Genomic DNA, 14,822 nt, shown 5'->3' on the forward strand with positions numbered 1-14,822 from the left:
TAGGTCTTATGGCGACGATGGAACAGGAAATTGCTAGGAGTGGGAAGGAAGTGGCCGTGGCCTTAATTAAGGTACAGCCCCAGCATTTGCCTGGTGTGAAAATGGGAAACCACGGAAAACCATCTTCAAGGCTGCCGACAGTGGGATTAGAACCCACTATCTCTCGAATAATGGATACTGGCCGCACTTAAGTGACTGCAGCTATCGAGCTCGGTGACATGCAGAAAATAAACATCACAGTAGTGCAAAATGTCTGATAAGATGCCATTTCTCCTTCTCATTGCTCTCTTATTTGTTTCCTTAACTTGTATTATACCGCTCCTAATTTGCATAGGAGAGTCCAGTGATAATTATACAAAAAAAATAAGTTCAACCTTAAAATCTATGGAGCAACAGACATTAAACATTGATTTGTTTACCTCTAAAGTGAATTTAATGAACTGGCATATTTCACATGTGCTATACCATGATTTTAGAAAATCTTAACAATTTGTTTGCCTGGTGGCTGGCTGCACTGCAGCAAGAAGAGGCCGCACTGTTTAGCTTTCAGCTAAAAGTAGGAATTTAAAGAAGACAAAAATAATATTACTTTTACTGTTTCCAGAGACGCTAAAGTGCATAATTTTGTCCTGCAGGAGTTCTTTCGAAATGCCAGTAAATCTACTGACATGAGGCTGGAGTATATGAGCACCTTCGAATACCACCGGACTGAACCAGGACTTAGCTCAGCACTTTACGTCTGAGGCACTCAACATAGCAGAAAATCTATGGCTGAAGTAAAGAGCATGATGAGGTACGCAAAACACGAACAGCTATAAAGAGCAGCAAGATATATGAGCATGTCTGCAACAACAAGGTAAAGCCTTTAGTATATGATGATGAATAAAAGGGAAAATCTGCTTCTTTAAGAGTTAAATGAGACAATAAATTTGGATGTAGAAGTTACTAACCTGAATCGAAAGACTGCAACAATGCTGGATAATTTAGCTCTTAAAAACAAAACAAAAAACAAGCAAGTGGCTACGTGGTTTGGGTTCCATAGTTGTCAGTTTTGCATTTGGGAGATAGTGGGTTCGAGCCCCGCTGTCGGCAGTCCTGAAGAAGGTTTTCTGTGATTTCCCATTTTCACACCAGGCTGTACCTTAATGGTTGCTTTCTTCCCACTCCTAGCCTTTCCTATCACACCGCTGCCCAGTGGCGTATGCTGGGATCAAGACGTGGGCTACCAGTAGACTTAGGTTACCCCTTTTCGATGGTTGGTTTAGTGAACGTCAAACCTTCAGGATTTTGAGCTGCAGCCAATAGCTAACGGAGAAACCTGCTGTGTTGTGAAGGCTGCTTCACAAGCTGGCCTCTGCTACTGCACAACATCAGTGGAGATGGTAGCCTAAGGTTTAGCAAATTAAAGTCCTGTTTTGTGGCTAAATGGACATAATGCTTGCCTTTGGTCTGATGGCCCAGGGTCAATTTTCAGAATCAACCCCCTCATACTGTTAATTCCCCTGGCTTGGGGACTGGATGTTTATGACATATTCGCCATTCACTTTATCCTCATTAGGACACCACCAAGCCTATACAGATGCTATGCACCATTATTATTATTATTATTATTATTATTATTATTAAATACAAATTCTGAATTTTATAGCGGTCGTACCCATCGTTCAATGGTTTATTAGCTTCCTCGGGAGATCAGTGGTGGTGTCCGACCATGATCACAGGTTCGATTCCAATCAATAAAAGAGAACCTGAAAGATTGCATTCTATTTTAGGAGATCTACCCATAAAAAGAAAACTATATTACTCCTATAACAGCAGCCCTGCAGTATCTTCCTACAAGGATGTAGAAGTAAACAGAGGTGAAATACCAGCACTCTGTTATCTATATGATTAAGTCAGAAGTATGAGGTGAGGAACTATGTATGAGTAACGCATGGTTAATAGCTAGCAGTGGCGATATGATGGACCGAACCCTAGCACACCTATCCTCCCCGGTTACCCACTCCTATCCGATATACAGCAGCAAGCCGCGTGGGGCGAGTAGAGGGGAAAGGGATGAGAATCTTGAGCTGCGATTTCAGTCTCCGATCTCTAGCTCTCAGAAATATGTGCAAAGTTTTTTTCTCACTGCTTTCAAGTTTTGTAAATGGAACAATGTGTCAGATGCTTACATTATAATATGCTTTAGACTTCCATCATTCTTAATTGAGGTTTGGGCTTCACCAATAGCCTTCGTAACCCTCAGTATACGCCACTGCCGCTGCCATAAGACGTATCTGTGTCGTGTGACATAAAGCCACTAGCAAAAAGAAACAAAAAAAAGATCGAGGCATGAGACCATTACAAAACCAGTTGTTCTAAATGGATTTGCAACATGGACCATGGGTAAAAGAAATTAAAATAGACAATGTCTGGAAGAGAAAAATCTCGCATAAAATTTATAGAGCAGTCTGTGAAAACTGTGTCAGCAGAATTAGAATAAATACAGAGTTGGAAGCTCTGTATCATAGTCCCACTATACACTAGAGTCCGGTTAATCCGAACTAAAATATTCAATTTAAAAAAAATCTCCTTATTGAAATGAAAGAACTTATTATAGAATGAAGATTTACTTGCATTTCATTAGTCATATTTTACTAGAATAACTTAATGTTATGTAAGGAGACATTTTGTAACCTAGTTTTAGTCGTTTTCTTCTCTACGGGTTCTTAACTACCCTACTGTAATTCTTTTACAGTGTTATATTAATGTAACTGCTAAAGAATTGACATTTAAAATTACACTATGTACTGTACTGTATTGTAGAAACTGTTTTCCTCAGACGGTTGAGGTGGTGGCCTTCTGACCCCAACTTGGCAGGTTCGACCCTGGCTCAGTCCGGTGGTATTTGAAGGTGCTCAAATAAGTCAGCCTCATGTAATAGATTTACTGGCACGTAAAAGAAATCCTGCGGCAAAAAATCCCGGCACCTAGGCGTCTCTGGAAACCATAACAGTATTTAGCGGGACGTAAAAACAATAACATTATTATTAGAAGATATTGTATGGTTAATCCGAAAATTTCGTAATCCGAACAGACTCCGGTCCCAATTAGTTCAGATTAACGAGACTCTACTGTAGCTACAGACATCAAGGCATGAAGACTGCGATGACATGTGCAAAGGATGAATTAACATCTTATTCTGAAGGAGACACAAGAGGACATTGTTAACGCTGTGAAACATGAAATTGCAAAATTCACACATGGTGAGATATCTGGCATCCGATGTCTCCGCATCGCTGTCAACATGCAGTAGACAATCTAGGCGGGGCTACTCTGAAGATTTACTGTTTAAAGGTTACTGTGCATTCTGAGAATAAACATTGTGCAGCACAAGGATTTCATGGCTGACAGTTTCCTAGCCAGTTTTTGAATGTGTACCTTTCACATTTGTCTGGGTAATACAGCTAGTGCCTAGTATGATATATAGATATGACCACCATTATAAGACATACGTGTTCTCCTGTACAGGCATGTTTTTACCCGTTTCAAATATAAATGCACAGTAATTTGTACATATAGGAATTGAAGTAGGCACTGTAAATCACATTATATTTCAATCTAATAAAGTACCCCAAAAAAATGTAAAAATTTACTTTCTTCTGGTTTTCAATTACCACTAGATGTTCCTGTTTGATATATCATCCGACATTTCACATAGGGGAACATCTAAACAAAATAAACTAGAGTAATAGTAATTCAATAATCTGCCACGACAGATCACACTGGTGTGAAGATTTAGAACCTTGCGCCCGTGTGCTAAACAAATGTTACTAACACATGATCATCACACAAAATGGCAGCAACTCCCTACTACAACATGGAACAGTAAACTTTAACTTCAGTCTATCACTAATTAAAAAATCAACATAGTGACTGGACGTAGTGTTCTGTGAAGTCCAAAAAAGTACGAAGACGTGGTGGTGGTGATTTTTGTTTTAAGAGGAGGTACAACTAGGTCATCATCTTCCCTGTCTACTAGTTGTGAATGGAAGACTACAACCACCTTATCCTCACTATGTGATGGTGTCAGCATTGACCTTATAAACTAAAAACACAAGGATTTGCAAATAATAAAAGGAAAAACCATTATCTTCATCAGCTACTGCTACAGACAAACAAACAATGACAAGTTCAAGTGAAAATTCGCGAGACTCCTTGATGACTTCAGTTTACGACAAACGCTGACTCTGAACTGTAGCAGAGACGTGTGCAAGTAGGAAGAAATTGATAGGAGGTCTGATTTACTTCAGTCAATAGTATAATCTGTTATGTCATTTGAATCTGAGCCTCTCATTAACAACGGATGGGAAAGACCTGTATCCTTCTGCTCATAATTTATTAAATGTAGTATTTTAGTACACAAGGCTAAGATGATGGTGATGAAGTTACAGAGGAGAGATGACAAAGCACAAATCAGAATAAATGACACAAACTGGACAGTGTTACAATGTTTCAAGTACTTGGGTGGTATAGTACCAAAAGGCAACTGAGCAAAATAAGAGGTGGACAGTCGAATTAGCAAGGCGACTCAGTTTTACCACTAAGTAAGAAAACTGCTGTGGGATAAACAAGTACCATTGAAAACTAAGATGACATTATATAAATCATATTATACACCCGTCCTCGCATATAGCTTGAAAACTACATTAACGAGACAACTCAAAACTCCAAGCTGTAGGAATGAAAACGTCGGAGAGGAGGTGGGAATAGGAGACTCCCTACTACAGAGGATCCAGAAAGCAAGACTGAAGTGGTTTGGCCATGTAAGAAGGACGAGTGCAAACAGGACAGCATTGAAGAATTATTTATTTTATTTTATAATCATCCATAACTTCTGTTTGAGGAACCCTTTAACTTCATAATCTGTTATAAAAGTTATTTTTAAAATATACCTAATTAACTAGCTGTTGAACCTGTCGCTGAGGGGCTACGTTTGGATAATGGCAGCACATACGCTGTCTAGCCAAGACAGAAGAAACAGCAGAAGAAACTATCGACAATAAACAGCAATTGTAACAAAGTTTTAGGGACCCCAGACAATGTAGGCCATCACATATTAAAGCACTGAAGGCCTAGGCTTCTGTTCCCACTCTTTAAATGATTCTGTTTACCCTCAATCTTCAAGCGATCGTTTATTCACGTTCTACTCATTTCGATAGTCATCTTTATATTTTTCCCTTTGGAGTGAGGTCAAAATCACATGGAGATAGGTCCGGCTAGTACGGCGGCTATTGCAGTACTTCTCAGCCCCATCGCTGAAGTTACCTCATCACATCTATTCTGCACGGAGCCTGACTCACACTGCAGTCTCATTGCCATGTGCGTAGCAGCGGTCCAATGCACAGCCATCTCGTGCTGAGTCTGTGTACTATGAGTGTCGTGTTTTCCAGGACATATGACCGTCGTATTTGTTAAGAAGGAAGCTGTACTTTCCAGTGTTGACTCGGTTAAATGTAACTTAAAAGCTCTTCAGTCTGTCGAACACACAAGTTAAATATAAATATTAGACTATAACATACCTGTAAAAAAAAAAAAACTTTACTGCTAGAATGCAAGAGGGAGCCAACCCACAAATTGTTAAAAAATGAATTAACATATTTTTTAATATATATTTATTATCCCCCAATATACGAGGGTAAGTCAATAAATAAGTCGCAAACATGTGTGTACCTTATACCATTTGAAATTACGCGCACAAGTTTTGCCAGCAGATGGCAGCATATGTATGCTTGTCGTACGACATCTGGCAGGCACTCAGTCAGTCAGCGGCTGTTAGTGCATGGCACGTGTGTTGCATGACTGTACACAAGAAGAGCAGCGTGCAGTTGTGCGTTTTTTTGTGGGCCGAAGTAGTGTCCACAGAAGTGCATCGCGAAATACATCCCGTCTATGGTGTAAACTGTTTCTCACGGAAAGCTGTGTTCAATTGGATCCAGAAGTTTAACCATGGAAGGAAAAGCATTAGAGATGGGGAGCGTCCTGGTCGTTCTGCGGTGGTGTCAACTGCAACCACATTGCAGCGTGTGGATCAACTCCTGACTTAGCCCCCAGTGATTTTCATCTGTTCGGGCCCCTAAAAAATCATTTGGGTGGCCGTCATTTTGATACAGATGATACCATAATCTATGAGGTTACATGTTGGCTGCGACAGCAACCAAAGGACTTCTTTGCTGCTGGCTTTCAAGATCTTGTAAAGAGATGGGAAAAGTGCCTGCATGTACAAGGTGAATATGTGAAAAAGTGAAATAAATGTCAGAAAGTTACTTTAATTATTTTTGCCTCAATTCAGTTTTGCGACTTATTTATTGAATCGCCCTCGTATGAATAATTATTAGCCACTATTACTCCCCCACTGTATGAAGGAAAGATTTTGGAATATCTCTGAATTGCAATCTTGCAGTGCGAGAGGGATCTAAGCCACGTGGTAACATTATGCCAGCTAGTGGTGGCCAACAGCACACCGCTTGCTGTCAGATGGTTTAGTGTTGACATCATGGCTGACGGTAACAAATGGCAGCTTAGAGTCGGTGTGACTTAAACCTCAGACACTATCAGTAAACCTTAAATATAACAAGAAAATCATGTTGAAGTACATCTGAACATAAATGCATTTTAAAACAAGTAATCGATGAAAATTCAAATGTTGTTAAATTAACCGATTTAAAAAATTTTATTTTTCAGGTTTGGCGAGATGGAGCTGACATCTTTCAGATAAATAATGGATATTAGAAGACTACTGTAATTTTCCTATATTTTTCAGACTATAAATAATTGTTTATAAACCAAAAGTGTGCTCAATTTCATGCAATAAAGACAAATACAAAACTCAAAATACTGTAAATATCTCCGTGGGTTAGCTCCCTCCCGCATTCTAACACTCAAATGCTTAACAATGTGTTTTATTTTTTTACAGGTGTGTTATAGTGTAATATTTATATTTACCTTGTTTGGTCGACAGACTGGAAAGCTTTTAAATGACATTAGACCACTGTATGGTAGCACGTGCAAATGTGAAGGGAAAAAATAGCTGAAATGACTTATGCCACAACGCTCATAGATGATTGAGTCTTTCATCAAGTCACGTTGTATTATATTAAAATATTTTCCTTTCCCAAGTGCGCTGGAAAGAAGCATTGCACTACATACATACATAACAAGGAATTACCTTATCTATGTGAATACTCCGCACTTTCTTTTTTTTTTTTGAAAGCTGGCACCAAAAAATGCAGGTGTGTGAACTATTCAGGATGCGGTGAATCACATGTTAAGTATGGATGCAAGTGCAACAAGTTATTGTTATTGCTTGTTCATAACTGTAAAAATGTTTTGCATTACTAATGATTAGAGGGTGGATTTTGGCATATTTGTTTTGTTAGTTTAATTATAATGGTTTGTCCACACCAAAGTTAATAAACAATGTTAACGAAAACATTTCTCAACATGTTAATAAACTTTTGTTAACAAACTTCTTCAACACTGTGTCCTCACCAAAGTAGCTGTTTGCGAGGTTACAATGGATGGTGTCAGGAAGAAGAAAATACTTACAGCTTCGGCGTTCATTATTTTAGTGAGTACAATATTAAAGAAAAGCGCAGACGCAAAGTGTGGCAAAGAAAAATCTTGGAAAAGCTAGTAGAATTAAGTTTGGAGAGAACTCTTATGTCAGAACTTTTAATTCATGATGCAGCAGGGTTTCAAAATTTTCTTGAAAATGCCCCCACATGACTTTCAGTTCTTGTTGACAGTAGTAATTGGGCCTGAAATTGCAAGTAACAATACAGATTATTGGAAAGCCGGCTCCACTAATGACAGCCTATTTTTTTAAATAAGTATAACTTTAAGATTCCTAGCAACTGGTGATTCAGACATATTATACCTATTTGTCTGGAGTATCAAAACAAGCAATTTCACTTATTGTACCTGAGATGTTTGAAGCTTTATACAAAATACCAAGGAATTGGTAAAGGTACAAAATAAAGAAAATCTTCATTTAACCTATTTAGGATAGTATTATTTTGATGATATACAAGCGATTAGGCATTTGCTGAAGGACCTAGTGTTTACAGTGCACTAAGTCTTCTGGTATAGTCTAGAGCAATTTTATTATTTTCATTGACCTGTCTCTGTCTTATCCTTGGCTTTGACAATATGAAAGTGACTGAGGTATGAGCGATGCTAGTGATGCCATTCCTTATGCAGCCAGTCCCCGCTATGAATGGTGTGAAAATGTTGCTCAAAGGGTCAGTTGTTGCATGCATTTCAGTGGGCTTGGCAGACTGATATGTAATAGCAACTTCTGGCTCGGTGAGGAAAGCAAAGTACACCTCTTCAGTGATGCCTAGGCCATCTCTGACAGCTGATGGTGGAACTGTTGAGGATCCAACCAGCCTTCGGGTTGAGGACTGAACATACAAGCGATTATGGGAGGTCAGGTTATTCAGCGAGGAGCAAAGCTGGAAATGAAACTACATTAGAACACAGTCTAAAGAATATAATACAGAATTAAAGGTACTGTATATTAGAACTTTCGGTTGCGATTTCATAGTCAATTTTTAGAAGAAATAAGAAATCACCATATTCCGCGCTACGAATCTGCACGCTCTAATTGTGTCCTTGCATGTGCGAACCAAAATGTTAATGAAAACATGAACAGTTAATGAACAAGCTATTTTTTTTATTAACATCCAAAACTCTTCATGAATACTGTTTATTAACAAAAATATCTTGGTATGGACACACCTTAAGAAACAAAGGTGATTCATACCATCTGAAATCGAATGGCTTTTATAGTGCATATAAATGTAAAATTGCCCTTATTATTATTTTATATAAAACAACATATCGTCGTTGCCGGTACAAAACCTCCAATGTGATAATATGTTTTGGAGATATACTGACCCGCAGCACATACATTGTGAAGAGCGAGAATGCCTTGACAATATGCACACGATATTGCACCTTAGATGACAGAACCTTACCAGCCAAAGTTCTAAGCTAAAATTATTTCACATAGGAGGTTTTGTCCCGGCAGCGACGATATATTGATATTCAAATTGGTTCAACAATGCAAGAAAAAGTACATTTGCCATCGGAAGCATTTACAATGCATTGTTGTTGACAGTCAACAATATTAACAAGAGCTTGACAACAGTTAAAAATTTCGGTGGCAGTTTGGTATTTGGATGTTGGAGTCATAGAAAAATAATGTTTTACAATATCTAAAGTAGTAGAGAGGAGAGATCCTTCCTCCATGCTTGGTGGGGCTGAACCTGCCCTTCCCCACCCCAACAAAAAGCATTTTTACTTATATAAGAGAATTAAAACAGAGACATTCTGAAACTAAATGATGTCACCATTCTGTTTGTTCCAATGGCCTTGTCACTAGCAGGACCTAACTTGTCCAGACTTTGTAGCTCTAACCTACTTTTCATCATTGCTGTTCATCTTTTGTGTTAGTATGTGTACATAATGTGCCAACGTTGGCAAGTCCGTTCAGTGCATTGGGAGCTCGTTGGAACCATCACTATGTTGGTTTTGTAACATACACTTACATTTCTTCATTGTATGAAGACCAGTAACCACTAGAAATCATGCCGAAAGATAAAGCAGATACAAATATTCTACATCAGCAGTGGATATTTGGAGAACCAACTTTACACACAGAGGAAAAACAAGTATTTTGCAGAATATGCAAAAGTGTATATATTCCCGTTTTCAGTACATAAGAATCCGTCCTCTACTAATGATACAGAAAATATTAGAAATCACTCAATGGGAAGAAAGTACCATATTGGAAAAAGTTATATTTGCGACATCAAGAAATTAATAGCAACCACCAGGCAAAGCATTCAGATATCAAACAGGCCTATAGGCTGCAGTATTATGTGAATGATGCAGAGGTAATATGGATAAACCGTTATAAGTGATATGTGCCAGCTGAAAGCTTCAGCTTTAGCAAAGGGCATCATGGGCTTCAAACCTAGCCAGGGCTGGCTAACAAGATTTTTTAAAGAATTTTTCCTCCTCAAATTAGGGTGCATGGAATATATTAAGTTCATCCAAACTTTCCCAATTGCCCATGTTCTTTCCTATTTTGGCAAACACAGTACAACCATCAGACTTCAACTTTTAGAGATAGGCAAATAATCTATCCACACGTCACAGATTTTAAATGGTTTTCACTTTTACCCACTCAAACTTTTGTTTAGAAAATACTTTCAAACGGACTAGAGGGTGGGAAGCTATTATTTTAAATTAAATAACACCCTGCTTCAAGGAGACAAACTACCAAAAGTCAGAAAATCCGGAGACTCTTTTACGACATAACACGACTTGTTGCAAGGCATCACAGATGATGTAACTTGCATCAATTCAAGTATAGTTAACACATTATACTACTGTATTACTTTGCTGTTTTTGTTATTTATTCATAAATACTAAAAGTACGGCACATATCTGAACTTTTGAACACACAACTCATCCTCCTTCAACTTCCTAATCATTGTTAAAGACCGTAGTTGATTTAGTTCTCTTCAGAAACTCTTAACTAAGTTTTTTGCTAAAACTCACACAAATTTTAAGGTTAACAGTTTTCTCAGAAAGCACTGATGTAAACTGTCTTTTTGTAAATGTGCTAAAAATTGTCTCACACACTGCATTGATGTGGAATTGATAAAATGGCATGCATCCCTTTGGGAGTCGGTTATATTAATGCCCAGTGAACATCAATTTCTCTTCAACTATTGACAGAAAGAGAAAAAGCACCAAATTGTTTAGGCAATACAAAAATACTAAATTTGCTTTCAAAATCAGAAGATCGGTCTCAGCAATCAGGAGAGTGGAAGGAAGGATGAAAAGCTGGGAGCCTCTCACTTGGCACGTCTGAATAGATGCTTACTTTCTGTGGACTCTTCAGGCAGGTACAACATAGCCTAATCTGACTCTCTAGCTACCTTCCTTGAGCTCACAATCAGCTTGAAGGAGCTCAAGTGAAACACTGTTTTCAACACTGGTTGTTGCATATAGAATGTCAGACCAGAATCACTGAACTTTATCAGTCTAGAGTTTGTTAAGAGGTAAAACCATGCCCAGCCTAATGTGAAGGCTGGCTCCGAGGTCAGTTTTCCTGCTGCAGCTGTTGAAGGAGAATGAGGCGTCGTTTCTCCAACTCGCCCTCACTAAGTTCCTGTTCCTCCTTGGATGGCAGAGGAGGAGAAGAAGGAGATGCCTTGGTCTTGATTTCAGCCTCATCATCAGAATGCCCTCTTGGAGGAGGGGATGTTGATTTCCTCTTCTTCTTGCTCTTTTTCTGGTAAGAACTAGACTTCTTGGTGTATTGAGTGTCTGAGCTACTCGAGCGGCTTGCAGGCCGCCTTTTCGATTTACTCTGGTTCTGACGTCTTCCCCTGTCCCGGTCACGACCTCTGTGTCCTCTGTCGTCGCCTGAGTCTGTCACTGTGTGGGATCTAGACCTTGACCGAGATCTCTTCCTTTTCTTACTTCTCTTCGACTTCTTTGATCTCGAATGGTGGTGACTGCAAGCTTCCTCCACTTCGTGCTGATACTCTTTGAATATCCTCATCCGTTCGGACTCCAGAGTGATAGCCTCAAATGCAGGCTGGTCTTCGAGTTTATTACGGATATCTTCCCACGAAGTACTGTAATCAATATTGTAAGATTTTAGTATCGATTTGAAACCTGCTTCTAATTTCTTGAGACGTCTAGCTTCTTCCTTTAATCTTTCCCGCTCGCGAGCTTCGGCCTTCTCTAAGAATGCATTGTATGTCAGTTTGACATTACCAGCATCTAAAGTGGCAGATCTACGATCCTCGCATACAACAGTGGCAAAATCTTCAAAAGATGTGTTAACTTCAACATCAAAGCCTTTTTCTTTGAGAATTTCCTTAATAATTTTCTTCTCATCATGGAATCGAGATTTCAGGTCTTCAACATAAAATTTGAACAGATCAAGCGGAGTTGATCCTGGCTGCCCGAGCATGGCAGAGAAGCGAAGGTCAGCGCTGATCATGGGATAGAGTTCCACCCACAGAGACATTGACGTAAGCTTTCCCTGTTCATGAAGTTCATCCAAGAGCATGACGAAGGAATCCCTGTTCTTTCTTTGCTGTCTCTTTGATCGTTTCTTCTCACGTTCCTTTTCAGCCTCCTCTTCCTTCTCAAGCTCTCGTATGTGTTCCTCGAAGACAATCAGCGCATCTTCCTTGTCCATTCCCAAGAGACTCGCGTCACCAGCAAAAGCATGATTATCCAGCAACATCTGCTGGGCTTCTTGCCATGTAGTGCTGTATATAATATTAGTCATAGCATCAAGAACTTCTGACAAGGCTTTCATGTTGCGTTTTTTATTGATCTTGGCCTCCTCTTTCTCGCGTTTCGCCAGATTGAATACAACATCCTCGTGGATATCTCGGCGATCAGAATCTGCTACATTCTTCCAGACATCTAGATGACCAAATAGGTCTTCACATCGATAATATTTAGTAGTCGATGACATTTTCTCATTGGTCATAAGGAAATGTTCAAAGTCCTCCCGAGCCTGCTTTGCTCTCTGTCTTTGTTCTTCACGCTCTTCCTTCAGTTTTTGAGTTTTATATGAGTTGAATGCTTGCTTCTTCTCATTTAATTTCCTCAAGGTCGTGTACCTGGGATCGTTGGCTATGAGCTTCAGAGCACTTTCCCAGGATGCATTACTGGGTACATCTTTGTCTCGAAGCAATTCCTTGAAGGCTTCTATTGCTTCCTTCTTATCCTTGAAAACAAACTTTGGTTCTGGTGTGCTGTTATTGCTGAGTGAACCTGAGTCTTTGGTTGACGTACTGTCCTCGTCCACCACTTTCGCGGGAGGGGTAGGCATGTTGATTGCTGCAAGAGTAGCTGCCATAGCCTTGTCCAGAGCAGAGCCACTATTGCTTGATGTTACCGGTGGAGGCGTCTCCGATGGTGCGGGCATGGTGGGAGGCACTTGTGGAGAGCCCACTGCTGATATCACAGGGGAAGAAGTTCCTGGAGGCACAACAGCATCGGGACTAGACTGACCGGGAGGTGGGACAGAAGATGGCACAATCGGAGAAGCATCTTCGTCTGCTGCGTTTGTTGGTGTCAGTGTAGCAATTTTAGCCTTCAGTTCTTCTAGTTCTTTGGGTATTGTCCAGCGACTCTCTTTTGTTATGACATTGTGATAGTAAGTCTTTCCATTTTCAGAATGATATTCTTTCCATGGACACTGAGAAAGTAACAGTTCTGCAGGACTTTTAAGTTCATCTGGTTTGTCCCATAAACTCTGTTTGGTAACACAGTTGTAGAAATACGTCCGACCATCAGGTGCTTTATGTTCAGACCAGTCTGATTTCTTTGATTCTGCTTCTGAAGACGCATCACCAGAAGCAGAGGCATTGAGAGCGGGCGACCCTGCTGGACTACGGATAGTGCCGTTCAGCTGGGGAGCAGCAGAGATGACAGGGCCTTCTCCAGGTGGTGCTGGACCAGGATATCCAAATCCTGGCGGTGGGATAGAGAACGGAGGAGGAATCATGTGTGGTGGTAGTCTAACGTCTCCTCCAGGGCCCATCCTGACCCCAGGCGGGCCAAACGGCGGTCCTCGCGGAACTCCTGGAGGCATCCCAGGGGGGACCCCTGGTGGTACTCCTGGGGGAACTCCAGGAGGAACACCTGGAGGCAACAGTGGCGGACCAAATGGAGGAGGTCCTCCGGGTCCTCCAGGAGGCTGGGCCATTCTTCACCAAACAGTTGCAGTTGCCTCACTGAAAGCAAATGAAGTAAATGAGAAAGTTCAGCCAATGAAAACTTCTTAAAAGCAAGTGAGCTTCAATCAAAATAAACAGATCAACAAATAAAGAAAGTCAAAATAAGTATATTTATAGTCTGTGCAGAACTAGAATCAGGCTGACATTTTAAGAGGGCGAGATGCTCGGTGTTGCCATGTCATGTTACTCAATGAGGGCCTCTTTGCGGCAAAGTCAATACTGTACATTAAAGGTGATGAAAGCCAATATTTATCAATATCAGGAAATATAATTCCCGTATGACAGTTGCCCATTTACAATAATCATGCTTGTCTTTTCCTGTTTTAACTACAGTGTTTTTGCTTACTCCAACTACAGCTGCAGTTCTAGCCAGCATTTCATATACAGAAATAAGATGGATCATTATTACCTTTCTTCCATTCAAAGTACTTACATACATAACAAATAACGTCCCGACTTTGACCTTTTATAGGAATGCCTTCGCCAAAATGTTTCCTCTCTTCACTTTCCGTCACTGGATTAAAACTGAAAGAGGCTAGGCATATAATATTGTACCGGGAACAGTGGTACAGATCTAAGTCCTCGCAATTAAAACTTAAACTTTGTGCTACGCGCCAGCTCAACAGCAGATGACAGCCAGAGACAGCGAGCAGCCTGTGTGTGTGAGACGTAGAACGGGTTGACGTCACAGCCTGCCTCCCCGTGACAGAGAGAGCCTACGTCGGCATGGAATATTCAAAATGTTCTTCGGTTAATAACTTCTCTCACAGCAATAGTTGAATGAAATCAACATCTCGTGTAGCCCCGTATTCTACCTTCATTTCTACAAAGTTTGATAGAAATCCGACCAGAGACAGCAAAGTTATTAAGCGAAATGTAAAGACAGATTTTGGCTTGATTTGAGTATAAATTGACAGCCGTTTCCCTAGGCAGATATGTGTGTGTGTGTGTGTGTGTGTGTGTGTGTGTGTGTGTGTGTGTGTGTGGAGTGTGTGC

At 40.1% G+C, this 14,822-nt stretch overlaps 1 protein-coding gene across 1 annotated transcript in view; it reads right to left on the reverse strand.

Annotated features, from left to right (window-relative positions):
- Window positions 1-14,822, reverse strand: part of Prp40 (pre-mRNA processing factor 40) — a 38,540-nt gene that overhangs the window by 2,775 nt on the left and 20,943 nt on the right. The window contains exon 2 of the mRNA XM_067158179.2: window positions 10,940-13,823. Within this exon, the coding sequence (XP_067014280.1) occupies window positions 11,159-13,795 (2,637 nt within the window). The 5' untranslated portion in view covers window positions 13,796-13,823 and the 3' untranslated portion in view covers window positions 10,940-11,158. The remainder of the gene's footprint in view (window positions 1-10,939; window positions 13,824-14,822) is intronic.

The sequence above is a fragment of the Anabrus simplex genome, chromosome 14, assembly GCF_040414725.1.
Source record: "Anabrus simplex isolate iqAnaSimp1 chromosome 14, ASM4041472v1, whole genome shotgun sequence".
Taxonomy (NCBI): Eukaryota; Metazoa; Arthropoda; class Insecta; order Orthoptera; family Tettigoniidae; genus Anabrus; species Anabrus simplex.